The 24,475-nt window shown below is 43.1% G+C and overlaps 1 protein-coding gene across 10 annotated transcripts in view; it reads right to left on the reverse strand.

Moving 5' to 3' along the window:
• Positions 1-24,475, reverse strand: part of PIP5K1C (phosphatidylinositol-4-phosphate 5-kinase type 1 gamma) — a 264,928-nt gene that overhangs the window by 37,348 nt on the left and 203,105 nt on the right. For 5 of the 10 annotated variants that reach the window (XM_069767795.1, XM_069767793.1, XM_069767796.1 and 2 more), the window contains one exon: positions 7,678-7,761. The exons of the other annotated variants lie outside the window; for them this stretch is intronic. In XM_069767795.1, the coding sequence (XP_069623896.1) occupies positions 7,678-7,761 (84 nt within the window). The remainder of the gene's footprint in view (positions 1-7,677; positions 7,762-24,475) is intronic. 10 annotated transcript variants of the gene reach the window in all.

Here is a 24,475-nt window from a genome sequence, read left to right on the forward strand (position 1 = left end):
ACTCACCTCTCGGGGTACCCTGAGATATACGAGACTCTAATTTCTCCAACCAGCAGGAGAGGGCCCTGGCAACACAAGTGGAAGCGACATTGGCCTTAAGGATAGACGAAGAAGTTTCCCAAGATTTCTTTAGGAGACTTTCAATCTTTCTGTCCATAGGATCCTTTAATTGTGAAGAATCCTCAAAAGGGAGTGCTGTTCTTTTGGCGACTCTAGCCACCTGCACATCAACCTTTGGAATGTCCAATTTGATTACTTCACCCTCTAGAGGAAATCTATGCTTCATTTCTGCAGGGGTAGTGAGGCGTTTCTCAGGCTGTTCCCATTCCTGATTAATCATACTAACTATGTTAGCGTGCACCGGGAACCCCACTCTCTTCTCCGATCTGAGTCCACCAAACATCTGATCCTGTACGGACTGTGGTTCATATTCCTCTTCTAGGCCCATAGTATTACGGACAGCAGATACTAAATCCTCAATATAATCTGAGGAAAAGAGGTATTTCCTGACCTCAGCTTTAGGTGATACAGGATCTTCCCAGCCCACAGATGAAGTATGGGAGAGATCTGAATCAGAGTCCGATTCGACCACCTGAATTTTTCTCTTTTTAGCTGGGGAATGTGGTGGCGGAGGTGGAGGAGTAGTAAAAGCTGCTAATGAAGATTGCACCTCCTGTTTTACTAAGGAGCGAATTTCATCCAGCAGAGATGGTTGCTCAGCTTTTACAATCTTGTCAGTACATGGCTGGCAGAGTCTTTTGTCCCAGTTAAGAGGGAATTTAGTAGAACAGACTGGGCACTTCTTTTTAATAGCGGCTTTAGGGGCAGACTTCTCTCCCTGAAATGACAAGGGAGAGTGGAGTGAGGACATTAAACCCCCTATAGGTACTACCTCCCGGATCCTATCCCTGCAAAACACTTACTGTAGCAGGGGTAGCGCTGGGCTCCGCAGATGCAGGGCACAAGGAACCATCCATACTGGGAAAAATAGTCTTACCTCAGTGGTGGTTCAGCAGGGTTTAAGAACGCTGTCCGCACCTGCCTCCAGCAATCAACAGTTCCCCCTCCGGGATCCATGTGAGGGGACGCAATCAGTCCGACACGCCGGCCGGCGAACCCGGAAGAAGCGGCTTCCAGGAGAACGAAGGACCGGAAGTGACGCGCGAGACCGCCGACGTCACATCCGGAACGCCGAGCCGGCAATGGAGGGGGAGAACGCCGAGCAGCTCATGGAGGAGCCCGGCGAGGGATCCCAGGCCTGCTTTGCCCTCGTGGGGGCGCGGGAAGGCCGGGAGGGGGTCCCTGAGGCACCTGCATAGCAGGACGACGGGAGCAGCAGGGGAGGAGGCGGAGCGCGACCATCAGCTGCCCGGCTACAACAGGCAGAGCCTGCACAAAGGTACCGCAGTCGCCGGCCACAACAGCACCTGGAGACCTCTCCCTGTCCCATGGGGAACAGGAAAGACACTGGCAGGTGGGAGGTCCTTTTAAACCTCTCTGTGTTTCCTGTTCCCCATTAGGGCAAAGAGACAACCTCCATATGCCGTCGTGGAAGGTGACTAGAGAAATTAAACATAAGAAACAATTCTAACAAAACATGAAGACTGATAGCGTTTATAGAATAACCTAAAGGATCCCTGGTTTTGCCCTAACTGATCACTAAATAGCTGTGGAGGTTGGAACCCTAAAGAGAATGATTGTTTGGTGCCCCCACTCAATGATGACTGTCCCCATCTCTCCTTGATAGTCCCTGTACTAAACAGGTGGAAAAACAAAGATTTTAAGATAAGAGATGCATTCTAGATATAACTATAATGCAGTGATAAGTTAGAGAAAATCTTTTTTGTAACAAGGAAATTGGTAGACCCTAAGGTGAACTACAGATGATGTAAGGTTTATTTGAAATAAGTCCATAAATTCACTGTGTCCCTATGACAACTCCACAGGCATAATGTCCTTGTGGGGTGAAAAAAGTTCCTTCCATGGGTAAAAAACACATCATAATACAATCAATAAAGAGCCCAAAAGGAAGTGTAACCTAATATTAAAGATACAAACAGATAAAGTATACACAACCCACAGAAGGAATTTAAATAAAGGGACTTATCCTATGTAGGAAATCTCGCCTCGACGCGTTTCCCCGTCCAAACGGTTCATCAGGAGGCCCGATAGATCCTGGCTATGCCAGATAGAAAATGCCCCTGTGGGGTGGCTAATTATGAGGGCAATTTGGCCTGTTCCTCAGGCCCCGGGAGCCCTTGGCCAGATTGCCTTCATGTGCGGCGGGCAGGAAGGGATCCCTGCAGCATCGCTGCCTACATGAGAAAATGTCAGAGGGGCTACAGGGATCCGTCCTCTGCTTCCTGCCCTTTCTGTCTGATACAGGCCATACAGCTAGATGACGTCAGCATTCAGTGCACGCCTGTGTCAGAGAGAAAGCTGCAGGAGACGATGATGCTGTGGCTGTGAGGGAACGTGCGAAGAGGTGAGTGGTGTTTGCTTTTTTTAACAATACATTGGGAGGAGGTGGGAGAGAACAAGTATTATGGTGGGGAAGAGGAATGATGGAGGTGGGGTGAGGGCAATGATGGAGGTGGGGAGAAGAAAATGGAGATGGTGGGAGAGAACAATGATGGAGATTGTGGGGGAGAAGGCAATGGTGGAGGTTGTGGGGGAGAAGGCAATGATGGAGGTTGTGGGGGAGAAGGCAATGATGGAGGTTGTGGGGAAGAAGGCAACGATGGAGGTAGTGGAGAAGAAAATGATGGAGGTGGAGGAGAGCTAAATGATGGTGGTGGTGGAGAGGAAAATGATGGAGGTGGGGGGAAAGGAAATGATGGAGGTGGGGGAGAGGACAATGATGGGATGTGGGGGGTCAATGAGGGACCCTGAGGAAGCGGTAACTACTGAACGCGAAATGCGCGTTGGGGTACGTGACCAGGATCCAGACGGGACCTCCATTCCACATGGGTAATTAACTTCCCTTTATTGCACTTTTTGCACACGGGTTCATGGCGATTATAGCAGCACTGATTATGCGCTATAAGTTATGCCGCCTGATACCGGTAGATACTCTAATGTGCATATGTTGGCAGCATGCTTGCTGCATGTTTACTAATTAACAACTACTTTTGTTACTGTCCCGGACTGTGTTTTTAGGTCACTATTTGTATCTATGGATTTAGTCACAAATTTCTAACAATCTCTTATATGGTAATATTATGTATGTGAAAATTACGTGTTTTCAATAAACTTTATATTTTTGGTCTACTTTTTTGGCTATTTTTGACTCATGATTCTCCTATTTTAGCAATATTGATGGTTGAGTCGCCATTTTTTTAAAATTTAATTTACAGCTGATGCTTATTCATGTATATGCATATCCTAATGTATTGGCAGGAAGAACGTTGCTTTTGTTGCGTAACTTCCCCACAAAAAATATGCAACATGTGCATGAAACTTCAGGGATCTTTTTGGAGACGTCCTGTGGTCTGATGAAACTAAAATTGAACATTTTGGGCATAATTACCATTGTTATGTTTGAAGGAAAAAGGGAGAAGCTTGGAAGCCTAAGATCATCCCAACTGTGAAACACGAGGGTGGTAGCATCATGTTGTGGGGTTGTTTGCTGCAGGAGGGACTGATGCACTTCACAAAATAGATGGCATCATGAGAAAACAAAATTATGTGGTAATACTGAAGCAACATCTCAAGGCATCAGCCAGGAAGTTAAAACTTGGGCGGAAATGGGTCTTCCAAATGGACAATGACCTGAAGCATAGTGACAAAATGGTAAAGTGGTTTAAGGATAACAAAGTCAATGTTTTGGAGTGGCCATCACAAAGCCCTGATCTCAATCCTATTGAAAATTTATGGTCAAAGCTGAAAAGGCAGGTGCAAGCAAGGCGACCTACAATCCTGGATTAGTTACACCAGTTTTGTCAGGAGGAATGGACCCAAATTCCGACCAACTGTTCAGTCACTCAGTTTAAGGGCAATGGTACCAAATACTAATGAAATGTATGTAAAGTTATGACTCATTATTCGGGTACTTGGCAGATATTAATAATTATGGTAATCCTAATTGACCTAAAACGTGAAAGGTTTATTCTGATGACACATGCATTGTGTCTTTTTATATAGTGTATGCAAATTTCTGATTTCAAAAAAGTATATATATATATATATATACTATATATATATATATATATATATATATATATATATATATATATATATATATATATATATATATATATATATATATAATCTGCCACTCCACTGGGGTTTCCATGTAAATCTCCGAAATATGTGATTCAGACAGAACCCCCAGAAGTATATTCCCTATAATTAGACAGATGGAGGCACTGTGGTCGCCATAGGACCTGTGTTTAGTACATTTCTGAAAAAAGGACACAGCTAAACAGAGGCCAGACGGAGTCCATAGTAACCTTGCTGCCTCATTATAGTGAATGGATCCCTCGGGGGGTTCATCTCAATCAGGTCACTTGGAGATTTAGATGGTAACTCGGATGTAAGTGCTCAGCATAGAGTGTCTGATAAATGTGATCCCAAACATTATGTAAAATGTTCCCAATAAAAGCTTCAACTCAATTCACAAAAATGAACTCGGCAGCGTGGGAAAATGAACTGTCACTTTCAGTAGCATTAGCACTGCTCCCGGTTGTAAACTATACATCCCCCAGATATGGATTACACCGTGGAACTGACTGTATGCTGGACAGGTATGGGTATATTGTTGGTTTTTTATTTATTACAGGAGATCGAGGGCATAGTTTGGATTGGCAGAAGAATAAAGATGGCAAAATTGTGTGTTCTTTTATTTCATTAAAATACTTTATTCTTCATGTGTGTGTGTTTATTTAACCCTTTACAAACTATAGGATTAGTAATGGAGAGGTGTCTTATTGACACCTCTCCATTACTAAGCCAGGCTTAATGTCACCTTACAATGCAAAGATGACATTAACCCCCTATTACCCCATATGCCACCGCTACAGGGCAGTGGGAAGAGAGAGGCTTAGTTCCGGAATTGGAACATCTTACAGATGCACCCTTTCTGGGGTGGCTGAGGCAGATGTTTTGAGCCAGGGGAGGAGGGGGGGGGGGCAATAACCATGGTTCCTTTCTAGGCTATTAATATCTGCCCTCAGTCACTGGCCTTCCCTCTCTGGCGCAGAAAATTGCACGGGAACCCACGCCAGTTTTTTCCATGAAAACATTCTTTTATTAAATACTTACAGGTCCCAAATTTTACACACACGTACTACTAACAGTATTAGTATCAGTTCTGTAATGGTTTACTGTATGTAAACCATGTCTCCTATCTTGTCTGCTTCTGCAATGTTTTTACAGAAGCCAACAAATGAATTATCGGCTATTCTGCTATCTCACTATGAAATATAAAGATATTTATATTCTATGTGTATATATCTATTCTATCTTTTCTATTCTTAACATGTCAGTGTAATTTTACTGTACGCCGGACATGAATTGCCAGCTTTTCAAAGGACACCGATGCGTAAAAATCGGACAGCACTCGCATGGTGCGAGTGCTGTGCGATTATTTTCTCACACCCATTGACTTACATTGGCGAGTCTCGTCCGAGATACGCAGCATGATGCGATTTTGAGATGTAACTCATTGAATAACAAAGGTCCGAGTGCAATCCGATTTTTTTATCGGATTGAACTCGTCCGTATTTCTCCAAGTGAGTATGAGCCCTTATAGTGTGTTTCTGCTATACTGGCACCTCAAGGGCTCCCAATGTGATATGGAACCCTCATCTGAAATCCAATATGGCCACCTGAGCTTTGCACTGTGCCTCAAAAGTCGTTCTCGACCACATATGAGGTATCTGTGTTCACAGGAGAAATTGCACAACAAATTGTATGGTCCATTCTGCTACCCTTACCTTTGTAAAAAAAAAAAAAATTGGGGGAAAAACTAACATTTATGCGGGAAAAAATATTTCATTTTCGCAGCTCAACATTATAACATTATCAACTTCTGTGAACAACCTGGGAGTTCAAGATGCTCACCTCCCATCTAAACACATTCCTCGAGGGATCAAGTTTCCAAAATAGCGTCAATTGTGGGAGGTTTCCATCAGTGGCTCTCCAAACTAGACATGGCATCTGCTTACTATTCCAGCTAATTTTGCTTTCAAAAAGTCAAACAGTGCTCCTTCACTTCCAAGCCCTGCCATGCACCCAAACACTACTTTTCCCCCACAGATGGGGTATCTGCGTACTCAAGAGTTATTACACAACAAATGTTGCAGTCCATTTTCTCATTACCCTTGTGAAAATAAAAAATTTGAGGATAAAGTAAAATTTTATTGAAAAAAGTAAAATGTTAATTTTAAGATTGGGAGAGTAGCAGCAGCCCTGACTTCCTCTTGATGTTCGATTTGTCCAAAGGCGGAGACAGTGATGCCAGCGATGATTGGGCACACGCCTCACATGTAATGACAACCGCAGGAGAGCCCCAGAAACACAAGTGCTGACACAGCTAGAACTGGGTCGCTTTTTTATTTTATCAGGGCCAAGCATGGGGTATGAGAACGGGTTGTCCAAGTAGAGGACAACTTTTATAAGGCTGTTGAAAAAAAGTATAGAAAAAAAGTTTAAAAATTAAAAATTGTCTCCGGAGGTAAGGTGATCATTAGTAAATCTGCTCCAAGTGGATATATTAGGTCAGCTAGAGGGACCTAAAATAACTACCCAGTTTCACCAGTATCTGTATCTTTTGAGTGTTGTGTTTTTCATAGACTCTTTGAATAAATAGACATTTTCCAGCTTGTTTGACTCCTTCCAAAAAGTGAACCTGTTACCTGAAAAAGCACTATTAAACAGCAGATATGAGGCTAATCGGTTGGTTAATAGCATTGTGAACCTGCCCGGTGCGGGCACTTAGACCCACGTTGTCAGGAGGAAATTAACTTTATTCCCACCAGCAGCATTCTTGTTCCAGTCATTGGGGTGGCACCGGCGCAACTTCAGTTACCCATTGCTCTGTGTATAGAGAGAGGCTACTGTAACCACGCACCCATAGTTACTGACACAGGCTCTGCATTAGGGCCAGCTGTCAGTCAGTGCGAGGGGTATGGTTACAGCCGCTGCTCTCTAAACACAAAGCGGTGACTGAACCCATGCTGGCTCCTCCCCTACGACTGGAACCCTAACGCTGCTGGGAGGAATAAAGTTAATTTCCCCTCGGCAGCATGGGTCCAAGTGCCAGTGCCGGGCAAGATCACAACACTGTTAATCCGCAGATTAACAGTGTTTTTTTGGGCGACAGGTTCCCTTTAACTTGTACAGATGTTCGTGGGAAAAGCCATATACAGAATGGAACATATTCTAGCAAAGGATTTTTGCATCACTTAATAGATTGCTCATTCTGCGCCATGAACAGATAGCTAAAGTTCCTCTCTGCTGTTGTAAAGCGTGTTATCGTCAAGTAAAAGAGACCGTAGTGGCTTTAAATGTTTCTATGGCAGAACCACCTTTACACAAATAGGCAACTGCTGTAATCCCCATTCTTAAAATGTCTTCTGACTTCTAACCATAATTTAATGTCAAAGTCCTTTTGACAGTTAAATTATACAAAACAAACACAGAAAAAGTGCTAGTAGGCTTCCTTCAAGAACTTACTGTGTCGCTCTCCTCGTCCGAGACAGATTGAACCTGGGGGTTATAGTGGAGTGGAGAATAAATCCAGCTCCGGTCATCTGGAGGCTACACAAGCGGTGAGGAGAAAAGTAAAGGCAGAACAGGAAGCAGGGAAGGGGGAAGAGAAGAAAATAAGAACAAAATAAACGAATGCATATATGCCTGGAGGGTGTACAGGAGATGCTAGGATTACACTCCACTCACGTATGTTTAGCTTTTGTCGTGCCACCTTACAACAAATTATTGCACTAATCGTACTTACAGAGTCAGTGGATGATGAAGCAGAGTGCATCCTGTCGAAGCGGGGGGAATACACCCAATAACGCCCATCCGTGAACTATTTGAAGAGTGAGATGCATCCAACACACAGATGAGAGAAAGATGAATGAAGTGACTGAGAATGGGTTGAGATTGCCACACAACATGATACACATGCAGAAACAGACCACAACATTTGGAAAGGGAGAGGAGAGCAGAAATGTATCTATACATGAGCAAAATAGAATGTATAGAAACAGAAGAGAAGGAAGGGGGGACAGACCCATGCAATACAGGAGAACAGCAAGGACATGCAGGGCCCAATATAAGACAATACCAGGGAGAAAATTACATTCTTGCAGTAGAGAGTAACTACAGCAATTTGTCAGATTTAGAGGTTTGGATTTTGTTAAAACTAGGATTAGAGAAATGTATTACGGTACATTGCAATTTTTATGGTGCAAAAATGAAGCATTGACAAGCTGGAGAAGACAAAAATTACGCTTTTCAAAATCTCAATATTGTAAACTATTGTTAAAATTAGAGACTATGGGTTATTCTTAGAAATCAAAAAAATATTGATGGGAAGGTTAATAGAGCAGTCACTGCACACGCATGATATGTATTTAGCACTTACTGGTGCCAGAATGACACTTCACAGTGGCGTTACTGTCAATGTCTGTAGGACGGTAAAATGAAAGATGTAACCTACTCTTCTGTTATTCTGCACTATCACATACGTTGCGTTCTCATACACCCAAACTGCTTAGATTGAAAATCAAAGCCGCGTCAGCAAAATGCTCTCCAAAACTTAGATGTAGCATGCATCACATAGAAGAATAGGAAAAAAATATGGCGGGAAGGAATTTCAGGAAAAAACCCACAGTATTTCATATAGGTGATAAATGGCAGATCAAGGATACGTCCACACGTAACAGATTAGCTACAAAAAGTTATTCAGCAATTTGGCAAGAATGCAAAGGGAAATCAGCAGTGGTTAAGCCTCACCAAATTGTGTGATTTCCTGTGAGAAGAGCAGAGCAAGTAAAAACACTACCTTTCCAGACACTTCTTCGGCTCTCTTGTTTTGTCCCCAGATTTTGTCACAGGAGACTGGGTACTACAAACTGTCAGGAGACCAGACAAAAGAGCCATAGAAATGCCGCAAACAAAGGAGCGTAGAATTAATTTCCTTGACCCTAAGGCTATGTTCACACGTTCCTTTTTTGCAGTTTTTACCTGTAATAAAAACCTGATCTCTTGGCACTGAGAAAACTGCAGACAAAAAGGAGGTTTTGCTCACTTTTTTGCTGCTTTTCTTAGGCTATTATTCCATGTTGCGTTTTTGCTGTGTTTTTTTAATGCAAATTTAAAGCTGCTTTTTATACTACCAGCAAAGGCTATGAAATATCAGAAATCTCAATCACAAACTTGCTTTTTTTTCTGACTGAATTGAAATTGCAGCATGTCAATTCTTTCAGTGTTTTGCAGTGTTTTTTCAACCATAGAAATAAATGAATAAGCTCAAAAAAGCAGCAAACGCTTAGCAAAAATCGCTGCCATTAGTTTTTGCATCGTTTTAGTGAAAAAAAAGCAGGTATAGCAGGAATTTAAACCAAATTTAACCCAGAATGTCTTGTCTCCTCACCTGAGCATGGCAGTTAGTATTAAGGTACCTTCACACATAACGATAGTGTTAACGATATCGTTGCTTTTTGTGACGTAGCAACGATATCGTTAATAATTCGTTATGTGTGACAGCGACCAACGATCAGGCCCCTGCTGGGAGATCGTTGGTCGCTGAAGAAAGTCCAGAACTTTATTTCGTCGCTGGATCTCCCGTGGACATCGCTGGATCGGCGTGTGTGACACCGATCCAGCGATGTCTTCACTGGTAACCAGGGTAAACATCGGGTAACTAAGCGCAGGGCCGCGCTTAGTAACCCGATGTTTACCCTGGTCAACATCCTAAAAGTAAAAAAAACAAACAGTACATACTTACCTAACGCTGTCTGTCCCCGGCGCTGTGCTCTGCACTCCTCCTGTACTGGCTGTGAGCGTCGGTCAGCCGGAAAGCAGAGCGGTGACGTCACCGCTCTGCTTTCCGGCCGCTGTGCTCACAGCCAGTACAGGAGGAGTGCAGAGCACAGCGCTGGAGGACAGACAGCGGTAGGTAAGTATGTACTGTTTTTGCTGACAGGTGACAGTTTCCTCACGTACCGGAGATACTGACACGTAGACACATAAAAATCACTGCATCTGTTCAGATGTCAGTGATTTTTTGCGGACCGTGTCTCCGTGTGCCAAAAACGGAGACATGTCAGTGTTCGTGGGAGCGCACGTATTACACGGATCCATTAAAGTCAATGGTTCCGTGTAAAACACATACCGCACACAGACGTTGTCCGTGTGCAGTCCGTGTGCCATGCAGGGGACAGCGCTACATTAAGCGCTGTCCCCCCCCCACTGGTGCTGAATCCGCGATTCATATCTTCCCTGCAGCAGTGTTTGCTGCAGAGAAAATACGAATAATAGTGTTTAAAATAAAGATCTATGTGTCCCCCGCCCCCCCCACCCCCTGTGCGCCCCCCCCCGCTGTTCTGAAAATACTCACCCGCCTCCCTCGTTGGCTGTCGCTGCTTCCTGGTCTGGCCACATCTTCTCCTGTATGCGGTCACGTGGGGCTGCTCATTTACAGTAATGAATATGCGGCTCCACCTCCCATAGGGGTGGAGCCGCATATTCATTACTGTAATCGGCGGCCCCACGTGACCGCATACAGGAGAAGATGCGGCCAGACCAGGAAGCAGCGACAGCCAATGAGGGAGGCGGGTGAGTATTTTCAGAACAGCGGGGGGGGGGGCACACAGAAGGTGGGGGCCAGGGGACACATAGATCTTTATTTTAAACACTATTATTCATATTTTCTCTGCAGCAAACGCTGCTGCAGGGAAGATATGAATCGCGGATTCAGCACGATGCAGGGGACAGCGCTAAACTTTAGCGCTGTCTTCTGCACGGTGCGTGTGGTACCCAATGGGCACACTGATGTGCCACGTGAGCACACGGACACGGATAACTCCAGTACCGATTTTATACGGTACTGGAATTATCTGGACGTGTGAAACCGGCCTTAGTAGGTGTGCTGACAGAGAGCCCCCTCTGCACTCCGATCTGCTCGTCCAACGACATTACAGCACGGGCCCGATTGTTGCCATGGTGACCCAATATAGCCATGATGGTCTCAGGGGCTTGTGTTAGTGCAGCACTGACAGTTCTAATCCCTTCCAATGCTCGTGCATTGCAGTGGTTTATAACAACTATCAGGCACATGAAAGTGAAAGTCTCATAGTGGAATAAAGTAAAATAAAATAAAAAAAATGTAAAAAAAAGTTGGAAAAATAATAATAAAAGAAGAGAATAATATATATATATATATATATATATATATATATATATATATATATATATATATATATATATATATATATAATTCATTTTTATAGCACCATTTATTCCATGGCGCTTTATATGTGAACGGGGCAAATATGGACAAGTACAATAAACATAAGTAAAACAAGGCACACACAAGTACAGGAGGAAAGACACTATATATATATATATATACTTGTACTTTTTTTTTTACATAAAAATAGAAGTTTAACAAAAAATAGTACACAATTGGTATCACTGCGTCTGTGACACCCATAAAACTGCCCCATTAATTAACCCCTTCAGTGAACACTGTAAAAAGAATAATTAAAAAAAAGGGTTAAAACCCACACATTTCATCATACTGCTGAACAAAGAGTGTAATACAATGCAATCAAAAAGACAAAAGTAAATACAAAGGGTATCTCTAAAAATCTCATCTTGTCCCGCAAAAAAAAAGTCTCTATACAGCTCCATCAGCAGAAAAATAAATAGTTAGAATAAAGCAAAAATAATTACCGTATATACTCGAGTATAAGCCGACCCGAGTATAAGCCGACCCCCCTAATTTTGCCACAAAAAACTGGGAAAACTTAATGACTCGAGTATAAGCCTAGGGTGGGAAATGCAGCAGCTACCGGTAAATGTCAAAAGTAAAAATAGATACCAATAAAAGTAAAATTAATTGAGACATCAGTAGGTTAAGTGTTTTTGAATATCCATATTGAATCAGGAGCCCTATATAATGATCCACAAAGTTTTTGATGGGCCCCATAAGATGCTCCATATTAAAAATATGCCCCATATAATCCTGCATAAAGGTTAATAATGGCCCCATAAGATGCTCCATATTAAAATATGCCCCATATAATCCTGCATAAAGGTTAATAATGGCCCCATAAGATGCTCCATAGACACATTTGCCCAATATAATGCTGCACAATGCTGATTGTGGCCCCATAAGATGCTCCATAAATATATTTGCCCCATATAGTGCTGCACAAACCTTGATTATGGCCCTATAAGATGCTCCATACAGACACTTGCCCCATATACCGTAATGCTCCACAAACGTTAATTATGGCCCCATACAGACACTTGCCCCATAAAGTGCTGCACAAACGTTATGGCCCCATATAGTGCTGCACAAACGTTATGGCCCAATATAGTGCTGCACAAACATTATGGCCCCATATAGTGCTGCACAAATGTTATGGCCCCATATAGTGCTGCACAAATGTTATGGCCCCATATAGGGCTGCACAAATGTTATGGCCCCATATAGTGCTGCACAAATGTTATGGCCCCATTTAGGGCTGCACAAATGTTATGGCCCCATATAGGGCTGCACAAATGTTATGGCCCCATATAGTGCTGTACAAATGTTATGGCCCCATATAGTGCTGCACAAATGTTATGGCCCCATATAGTGCTGCACAAATGTTATGGCCCCATAGATGCTCCATACAGACACTTGGCCCATTTGCTGTTGCTGCGATAAAAATAAATAAATCACATACTCACCTCTCCGTCGCTCAGGCCCCCAGCGCTTTCAATAGTTACCTGCTCCTTGTTCCAGCGCTACTCCATGTTCAGCACTGACGTTCAGCATAGGGCGCGCACTAACTACGTCACCACGCCCTCTGACCTGAGCGTCACAGCTGAAGACAGAGCGGCACCCGGAACGAGGAAAGGTGACTATCGCGCAGCGCTCCTCCTCGTATACTCACCTGGTCCTGGCGCGGTGCAGTCCCTGCTTCCCCGACGCCGCAGCTTCATCCTGTACTGAGTGGTCACCGTTACCGCTCATTACAGTAATGAATATGCGGCTCCACCTCTATGGGAGGTGGAGCCGCATATTCATTACTGTAATGAGCGGTACCATGTGACCGCTCAGTACAGGAGGAAGCTGCCGGCCCTGGGAAGCCAGGGACCTGCAGGGACCGCGCCAGGACCAGGTGAGAATAATTTCACAGCCCCCACTCCCCCGCCGACCCCTGCATATGACTCGAGTAAAAGCCGAGAGGGGGACTTTCAGCCCAAAAAAGTGGGCTGAAAATCTCGGCTTATACTCGAGTATATATTTTCTATAAAATAGTTTTCACTGAGGAAAAGTACCAAAACATTAAAAAAATTATATATATAACATATACAATATATAATATATATTAACATTTAAATGTTTTGGCCCTTTTACACAGTGAAAACTATTTATATATAAATGTGGTATCTCTGTAATCGCACTGACCCGAAGAATAAAGCTGCCTTATCAATTTTACCACATGCAGAACGGCATAAAAGCCCCAACACTATTCCTAAATTGCTGTGTTATGTTTATTCTGTCTCCAAAATATCAGAATGAAAAGCGATCAAAAAACATGTCATGTGACAAAAAACAAAACAAAAAACAAGCAGTCACATAACGCTGTAGGCTTAAATATGGAAAATTATAAGTCTCGAAATATGGTGCTGCGTTTGTGCAATAAAAAGCATCTTTTAGTGTGTGATAGCAACCAAACATAAAAAAAAATATATATCTAGTATCGGTGTAATCACACCAACCTGAAGAATAAAGTCGCCTAATCACTTCTACCACAGGAGAAATGGTATAAAAACAACAACAAAAAAGTAAAACCAATTCTTCACCTGTTGATTTGTTCATTCTGCCTCAGAAAGATCACAAGAGGGAGGGGCTCACAATTATCCTACTCTGAGAGCTTAGACTGGGGTTTTCATATAAATATCTGAAATACCTGATTCAGACAGAACCCCGATGGAAGATTCTCTATAATGAGGCAGATGAAGGCACTTGATGCTGTCTGGCCGCATATAATCTAATGGTGTCCCTCTTTTTAGACGTGCATAAAAGCGCGGTCTTGCCACGGTTTTGTGCATTTCTGAAGAAAAGGAAAGCACTGAAAAGAGGCCAGATGTAGTCTATAGTAACTCTGCTGTCTCATTATTGTGAGTGGATCCCTCGGGGGTTTTCATCTGATGCAAATCACTCTGCAATTTAGGTGAAAACCTCAAAGTAAGTGCTCAGCGTAGAGCGCAGAATAAATGTGATCTCAAACGTTATGTAAAAATGTTCCCAATAAAAGCTTCAACTCAATCAACAAAATTAGCAAAGTCCTCACTCAGGTCTGTCACTTGTCAATGGAAATATAGGAGGCTTCCACGTTACTGATAGCACAAAGGCTCTGGAAAAGCGCTATTGCTTCTCACAACTCAAAAGAAATCCAGCAAATTCTGCGCTCCCAAATCCAAATGGCCCCTCCCTTCTAAAACCCGTGTGCCTAAAACCACATTTAGCGCCCACATGTTTGCCACTACTGTAGCGATGACAGCCGGCCTAATTTACAGGTGCGTCTCTCCAGAAGCATGAGCTGGGCACCACAATGTACTGGTCACTACACTGGTAGCTTACAATTTAATCTGGTAAACACCGATGGAGTAAAAATCATCACTACACCTGTAGATCACATTCCGAAAGACGTATAATTTCCAAATTGGGGTCACAGTATATGGAATCGGCAAACTATTCTAGGAAAATCTGCGCACCAGGAGGCAAATAGCTCTTGGTCCCTCCCGAGTCTCTCCGTATGGCTAACCAGTACTGCACAGCAACACATGAGGTATTTCTACATTTATCAGAAATTGTGGGACAAATTTTGGCGCAATTTTTATCCATTTTTCCTTGTGAAAATGTAAAATCTGGGGCTAAAACATTTTTTTGTGGTAAAAATTTAATTATTTTTTCTTCACTGCCCAATGGTATAAAATTCAGTGTCAATGTGATCACTGCACCCCTAGATTAATTCATCAAGAGGTGTATTTTGTAAAATAGGGTCACTTATGAGGAGTTCTGCTGGTCTAGCACCTCAGGACTCTCCCAGTGGGCCATCGCAGATGCAAACTATAACAGTAAAATCTGCATTATAATATGACGCTCCATCCCTTCTCAGCTTTGTACTGTGCCTGAAAAATATTTCCCGTTTACATGTAGGGTATTGCGCGCTCAGGAGACATTTTTACAACAAATCAAGGTCCATTTTTTCCTAAAAGCCCTTAGAAAAATTAAAAACATTTTTTTGTTCATTTTCATTCTGTGAAGCACTTGGGGGTTCAAGGTGATCACCACAATCTTTGAGCGGACTAGTTTCCAAAATTGGGTCATATGTGGGGGGTTTTGAGAGTGTTTAGGCACACCAGGGGCTCTCCAAACAAGATATGACACTTGCACACAATTCCATGAAAGCCTGTGTTCCAAAATGTCACTCCTTCCTGTCTGAGCGGTGCCGTGCGCCCAAACAGTTGTTTTCCCCCATATATTGGGTACCAGTGTATTCAGAGAAAATTGCACAACAAATTGAATGGTGCAATTTCTCTTGCTACCCTTATGAAAATGCAAAATGTGGGAAAATGTGTTTTTTTTTATTTTTACCTCTTAACATTATAGACTTCTATGAATCTATGAAGCACCTGGAGTTTTAAGTTGCTCACCACATATGTAGGATAAGGCCCCTTTCACACATCAGTTTTTTGCCATCAGTCACAATCTGTCAAATTTTGAAAAAAAAAAAACATCTGGCAACTGATGCCGCCGGATCCATTTTTTTCCTCATAGACTTGCATTAGCGACAGATTGCGAAGGATGGCCTCATGTTTCATCAGTCGTTTGCCTGATCCGTCGAAAATTGTTTGTCCGGCGACAACGGACAAAGTAACGTTTTTTGTGTACATCGAAAAAACGGACAGCGACAGATCTGTCGCCGTCCGTCGTTTGCTAGAATGGAAGCCTATGGTGCCGGATCTGTCAAATGATGGAATCCGGCGTTTTAACTGAGCATGGTCCAATCCAATTAGCCAGATCCGCTAGTCAGATCCATACAAAAAACGGATCCGTCGCACCAGTTTTTCACAATCTGTGATGGATCCGTCGAGCAAATGGATTGTGACAGATGGCAAAAAAACTGATGTGTGAAAGAGGCCCAAGTTTCCGGAGGGGTTTAGTTTCCGAAATGGTGTCACTTGTGAGCAGTTTCCAATTTTTAGGCTCTCGAAACCCAACATGACGTCCGCTAATTGTTCCAGCAAATTTCATGTTCAAAAAGTCAAATGACACTCCTTCCCTTCTGACCTCTGCTGTGTGCCCAAACATTGATTTTCCCCCACATATTGGGTTTCGGCATGCTCAGAAGAAATTGCACAACAGATTTTGAGGTCTAATTTTTCTTGTTACCCTTGCAAAAATAAAAAAATTGTGTCTAAATACATTTTTGGTGAGAGTTAAATGTTCATTTTTTCCTTCCACATTCCATTACTTCCTGTGAAGCACCTGAATGGTTAATAAACTTCTTGAATGTGGATTGAACACCTGGAGGGGTGCATTTTTCTATTGGTGTCACTTTTGGGTATTTTCTCTCATATAGACCCCTCAAAGTCAATTTAAATGTGATGTGGTCCCTTAAAAAATGTTTTTGTAAATTGTGAGGGAAAAATGAGAAATCTCTGGTCAGCTTTTACCCCTTATAACTAACAAAAAAAATTCTGTTTAAAAAATTGTGCTGATGTAAAGTACACACGGAAAATATTATTCATTAACTATTTTGTGTGACATAATTCTGTAACTTAAGGAAATAAAATGAAAATGTTTGAAGATTGCAAAATTTAAAAAAATTTCACCAAATTTCCGATATTTTCACAAATAAATTATCATAAAGTACAATATGTCACGACTCGAGAAAACAGCTTCAGAATTGGCGGGATCATTTGAAGTGTTCCAGAGTTAATACCTCATACAATGACACTGGGCAGAATTGTAAAATGTGGTCTGGTAAGGAAGGTGAAAACAGGCTTGGGGGCGAAGGGGTTAGATTACATTCACTTTTTTATTACCTTTTTTCCATTTTTGCTTGGCAGTATGATGACTACCTTTAGCAGCCCATGATTACGTCAGGTTGCCATGACTACCATTTTCAGCCCCCTCCCTCTATTAGCCTTATAAATGCTGCAATCACTATTGGATACGATGGCCTCATGTCATTATATGAGAATGGCTCCGGGACACCTCTGATGATGCGACTGATGGGTGGGAGCGGGCGGTCACATGCGCCAATCATGGTGTTCCACCATGATCCTTTATCTTGGAATTGTTATGAGACATCTCATTGGTTAACAATGGATATTTATGGATGCTGGGTGTATTACTTGGCCACTCCCCAGGAAGAAGGCACTGGCGCTGAAATGCAGGTACGGGTCCTTGACACTATACTCCCAGCTTGGGTAATATTTCTTGCTATTTATTTTTGTATACCTTTGTTTTGTTGCTTCTTACTTTAATTCTGATATGAATTTGCCTTATATAGTGCATTATCTATCCTAGTTACCTAGGGCTATTGCATATTGATACTTATATGATTACTAGATGGTGGCCTAATTCTAACGCATCGAGTATTCTAGAATATGCATGTCCACGTAGTATATTGCCCAGTCACGTAGTGTATTGCCCAGTCACATAGTATAATGCTCCATGCAGATATGGCCCCATAGATGCTCCATATAATGCTCCATGCAGTTATGGCCCCATAGATGCTCCATATAATGTTCCATGCAGTTATGGCCCCATAGATGTCCCATATAATGCTCCATGCAGTTCATTATGGCCCCATAGATGCCCTATATAATGGCTCCATGCAGTTATGGCCCCATAGATGTCCCATATAATGCTCCATGTAGTTATGGCCCCATAGATGCTCCATATAATGTTCCATGCAGTTATGGCCCCATAGATGCCCCATATAATGCTCCATGCAGTTCATTATGGGGCCATAACGTTTGTGCAGCACTATAATGGGGCAAATATCTGTATGGAGCATCTTATGGGGCTATAACGTTTGTGCAGCACTATAATGGGGCAAGTATCTGTATAGAGCCTCTTATGGGCCATAACGTTTGTGCAGCACTATAATGGGGCAAGTGTCTTTATAGGGCCATAATCAACGTTTGTGCAGCACTATATGGGGCAAGTGTCTGTATGGAGCATCTTATGGGGCCATAATCAACATTTATGCAGCATTATATTGAGCAAATCTGTCTATGGAGCATCTTATGGGACCATTATTAACCTTTATGCAGGATTATATGGGGCATATTTTAATATGGAGCATCTTATGGGGCCCATCAAAAACTTTATGGATCATTATATGGGGTTCCTGATTCAATATGGATATTCAAAAACACTTAACCTACTGATGTCTCAATTAATTTTACTGTTATTAGTATCTATTTTTACTTTTGACATTTACCGGTAGCTGCTGCAATTCCCATCCTAGGCTTATACTCGAGTCATTAAGTTTTCCCAGTTTCTTGTGGCAAAATTAGGCGGTTCGACTAATACTCGGGTCGGCTTATACTCGAGTATATACGGTAATTGCAACCTTGATTATGTGGTTTTTCCACATATGTTTTCTATATGATATATGTTATGATGATGTTCAACCTTCAACTATTGTTCTTGCTAATTGAGTATTTTTTGGAATGTTTTTATTAATTTATACATAATACTGTGCAATACTCATACAAGTTGTTGATTTATGGATCTTATGTATAAATAAAGCCAGACAGGAGATTGCTAAAGGTAAAATGTAAAGCAATCATTCCATTAATCTCATTAGTGACTCAGGTGCCTCAAGCCATTGTTTCCCAACTGCTACTCCCATTGTGTGGCTGGGGATAGTAGACCCAATGAAGCCGTTACAAATCTTTATTCGTTACATAGTGGAATGCACTAAGAACAATCTACAATATAATTGTCTAAGGGACTGTTCTGTCTTTCTGTCTGTCCTTCAGTCTGTCTGTCTGTAACGGAAATCCCAAGTCGCTGATTGGTCACGGCAAAACAATCACGACTAATCAGCGATGGGCACAATCCGGCGGCAAAATGGCCGCTCCTTACTCTCCGCAGTCAGTGCCTGCAGTCCATACTCCCCTCCAGTCAGCGCTCACACAGGGTTAATGGCAGCGTTAACGGACCGTGTTATGCCGCGGTGTAATGCACTCCGTTAACGCTGCTACTAACCGTGTGTCAACAACTTTTTACTATTGATGCTGCCTAAGCAGCATCAATAGTAAAAAGATCTAATGTTAAAAATAATTAAAAAAATTAAAAAAATCATTATATACTCACCTTCTCAATCCAGTCCTGCCTTTCCCACTCCTCGTGACGCTCCGGTGACCGGTCCATGCATTGCGGTCTCGCGAGATGATGATGTAGCGGTCTCGCGAGACCGCACGTCAACATCTCGTGAGACTGCAATGCACTCTTGGGAGCGACGGGCACAGTCCGGCCACTCCCTACTCCCCTGCAGTCAGTGCCCCCTCTATACTACCCCCCCAGTCAGCGCCCGCCACCCACATAGCGTTATAGCAGTCCGTTAAACTGACTGCGTTACACCGCTGCATAACGCAGTGTAACGCAGTCTGTTAACGCTGCTATTAACCCTATGTGACAAACTTTTTACCATTGATGCTGCCTATGCAGCATCAGTAGTAAAAAGATATAATGTTAAAAATAATAAAAAAAATTAAAAATCGTGATATTCTCACCTTCCATCGCCTCAGCAGCAGCTTTTCCTGCAGTTCGCGATGCTCCGGGCCCACCACTTTGCTGATTGGGCGCGACCAGCCGACGCGACCAATCAGCGACATTGCCGTGGGAGTTAAATCCCGCTTCGCTGATTGGTCACGCCCAGCCGGCGTGACCAATCAGCGACATTGCTGTGGGACGCCGGCTCAACCAATCAGCAACATTGGCGTGGGATTTAAATAACGCTTCGCTGATTAGTCGCGCCCAGCAGGCAATGTTGTGTACTACATATCTGTGCTATATACTACGTGGCTGGGCAATATACCACGTGGCTGAGCAATATACCACGTGGCTGGGCAATATACCATGTGGCTGAGCAATATACTACGTCGCTGGGCAATATACTACGTGGCTGGGCAATATACTACGTGGCTGTGCTATATACTACGTGGCTGTGCTATATACTACGTGGCTGTGCTATATGCTATGTGGGCTGTGCTATATACTACGTGGCTGTGCTATATACTACGTGGCTGTGCTATATACTACGTGGCTGTGCTATATACTAGGTGGCTGTGCTATATACTAGGTGGCTGTGCTATATACTATATGGGCTGTGTTATATACTACGTGGGCTGTGCTATATACTACATGGGCTGTGCTATATACTACGTGGGCTGTGCTATATACTAGGTGGCTGTGCTATATACTATATGGGCTGTGTTATATACTACGTGGCTGTGCTATATTCTACGTGGCTGGGCAGTATACTACGTGGCTGTGTTATATACTACGTGGGCTGTGCTATATACTATGTGGGCTGTGCTATATACTACGTGGGCTGTGCTATATACTACGTGGGCTGTGTTATACGCTACTTGGCTGTGGTATATTTCTCTGCTGTATCTGTGCATCATGAATCGTGGTATGTGTTAAAGAGGGGGGCCCACTGAGACTCTTTCGCCCGGGGCCCTCAAAAACCTGGAGTCGGCCCTGGCTTCACTGATTGGTCATGCCCGGCTGCAAACAATCAGCGACAGTCGCAGTCCCGCCGCGAATTGGCGCGGGATTTGAACCATGCTTCGCTGATTGGTCGCTCCCAGCTGGCCGAATCCTGTGCATTCATTATTCTGAAATCTAACTACATACATATTCTAGAATACCCGATGCATCGGGTCACCATCTAGTAAAACATAATTATCTATGTGAATCAAAATGAATATCCCATGGAGGTCTGGATTTGGAATGCTGCTCAAAATCAAAGTGGAAAATCAAATTACAGGCTGATCCAACTTCAGTGGAAATGCCTCAAAACAAGGAAATAATGCTCAGTTGTGTGAATGACCTCCATGTGCCTGTATGACCTTCCTCCAACACCTGGGCATGCTTCTGATCAGGCGGTAGATATTATCTCCCAGACAGTCTGTGGTGAAATGTGGCATTGGTGGATGAAACAAGACATGATGTCCCAGATGAGCTCGAATGGATTACGGTCTGGGGAAAGGGCAGGCCAGTCCATAGCATCAATGCTTTTATCATGCAGGAACTGCTGACACTTCAGCCAAATGAGGCCTAGTATTGTCATGCATCAGAAGAAACCCAGGGTCCACTGCACCTACATATGGTTCCATCATTGGGTCTGAGGATCTTATCTGGGTACCTAATGGCAGTCATGGTACTTCTGGTTAGCACGTGGAGGTCGGTGTGGCACTCCAAAGAAATGCTTGCCCAAACCATTACTGACCCACTGCCAGACAGGTCATACTGGAAGATGTTGCAGGCAGCAGAAAGTTCTCTAGAATCTGTCATGTGCTCAGTGTGAACCTGCTCTCATCCGTGAAGAGCACAGGGTGCCAATGTCAAATCTTCTATTCTTGGTGTTCTCTGGCAAATGTTCAACACCCATTTGTGGACGCTGAGCCCTCACATCACCCTCATAGAGTCGGTTTCTGACAGCTTGAGCAGACACATGGATGTTAGTGGCATTCTGGAGGTCATTTTGTAGGGCTCTGGCACTGAACCTCCAGTTTCTCCTTGCACAAAGGAGGCATTAGCAGTACTGCTGCTGGGTTGTTGCCTTCCTATGGGCCCCTCCACGACTCCTGTACACTGGCCTGTCTCTTGGTATCTGCTCCATGCTCTGAACACTTTGCTGACAGACACAGCTACCCTTCTTGCCACAGCTCGCATTGCTGTGCCATCTTGGTTGAGCTGCGCTACCTGAGAATCTTCTGTGGGTTGTACAGTAGAAACCATCTCATGCTACTGTATTTCTACGGGTGAGAGCAATGTCAAAATGCAAAAGTGACCAAAACAACAGCCAAAAAGGATGAGAACAGAGAAATGGTCTGTAGTCACCCCCTGCAGAACCACTCCCTTATAGGGGTTGTCTTGCTAATTGCCTATCATTTCTACCTGTTGTCTGTTCCATTTGCACAACAGCAGGAGAAATGGATTCACAATCAGTGTTGCTTCATAACTGGACAGGTTGATATCACAGAAGTGTGATTGACTTGGAGATACATTGTGTTGTTTAAGTGTTCCCATTACTTTTTAAGCAGTGTATATTTTAGCAAATACTTGCATTGCCCACAGAAAACTTTTTTATTGTTTTAGAATGCTTTATTTTGCCATTCTTCTGTTATATCTCCTTATATTTATAAATAAATGGGTGTTAGTATTCTCCTTATCATAAGGGTTTGCAAAAAATGACAAGGGAAATGACAAAACTCAATTTATTTATACATTTTTTGCAAATTCAACAGAGGAACAACTGACCAGCTCTAAAAATAATCAAATATTACAGTTCAAAGTTTCATGGAAATACAAGTATTTCATATAAAAACAAAAAACAAAAAAACCTTCTGCAGGCAGTTGCCAGCCGTGGCATCTGCTCTGCAGCATATTTGCATGTTTTATATGCCAATAATAAATTTTATTTAGAAAAAAAAACAATTTGAAAATGGCGCCTGCCGTGCCTGCACAGTAGCAGCTATTGGTGTCTATAGCTGTGATCTGATAGCTGCTACAGCGCATGCGCTGGTGGTGCCATCTTACTGGAGAAGAAAAAAAAAATTCCTCCTCCAAGACACAGTAGCAGCTCGGAGACAGCCGAGAGCTGTTGCTACGCAGGCGTGGGCAGCGCCATCTTGGAGGAGGAATTTTTTTTTCTTCCCAAGTGGAGATCACAGCTATAGACATATGATTTAGGCTACGTTCACATTTGCGTTGTGCGATGTTGCGTCGGAGACGCAACGCACAACGCAAACAAAAACGCAACAAAACACACGCTAAAACGCAGCATTTTGCGACGCATGCATCCTTTTTTGCTGAAATTTGGACGCAAAAAAAATGCAACTTGCTGCGTTTTCGGCGCCCAACGCTTGCGGCAAAAAAACCGCATGCGTCGCAAAACGCAGCACAACGCATGTCCATGCGCCCCCATGTTAAATATAGGGGCGCATGACGCATGCGTCGCCGCGGCTGCGCCCAACGCAACCGCGCAAAACGCTAATGTGAACGTAGCCTTAAACATGTAATTATGCTGTAGAGCAGGTGCCACAGCTGGCACCTGCCTGCAGAAGGTTTTAAAAAATATACCGTATATATATATATAATAATAATAATAATAATCTTTATTTTTATATAGCGCTAACATATTCCGCAGCGCTTTACAGTTTGCACACATTATCATCGCTGTCCCAGATGGGGCTCACAATCTAAATTCCCTATCAGTATGTCTTTGGAATGTGGGAGGAAACCGGAGTGCCCGGAGGAAACCCACGCAAGCACGGAGAGAACATACAAACTCTTTGCAGATGTTGTCCAAGGTGGGATTAGAACCCAGGACTCCAGCGCTGCAAGGCTGCTGTGCTAACCACTGCGCCACCGTGATATATATATATATATATATATATATGTACAGATATTCATTATGCAAACTAGGGGGCAAGTCACTGAGGGATCAGTGACCTGTCAGCAGTCTGCATTATGAATACCTAAGCAGAGCACCACATGAAGAACCCCCCACAGGCCGCCCGGGGGCACGGGCATATCATTAACTAAAAGCTGAAAATAAAGATTACACAAGAAATACAAGACGGATTTCATCAACCAACATGCAGTATCATTGTAACCAATATAAGGGCGCAGACCTAACACTGTAAGTCAATGTACACAATCTTACTGAAAGGTTACCTTTAAAAGGTGTTGTCCAATAATTGGACCACTTTTTAAATTATGAAATCACGTTGTTAAACAAAATTAACAGATACTCCCCTACAGCGCCAATTCTGTTCCACCGATGTTGGACGACAGTTTGCCAGGGTTTGTGTGACACGGTTATGCCACAAGAACCCTGTAGGTAATCAGTGTCCGCTTTTGGGCTCTGCTGATGCTCTCACCTCAGATGAATGTAGGACAAGCAGAAGAAATGAGAGCACAGAAGCAGAATAGCAGTTGCGGATTGTCGGGAGGCTCCAGCGCAGACACTATAGCTGCACT

This window comes from Ranitomeya imitator, chromosome 1 (assembly GCF_032444005.1).
Source record: "Ranitomeya imitator isolate aRanImi1 chromosome 1, aRanImi1.pri, whole genome shotgun sequence".
Classification (NCBI taxonomy): Eukaryota; Metazoa; Chordata; class Amphibia; order Anura; family Dendrobatidae; genus Ranitomeya; species Ranitomeya imitator.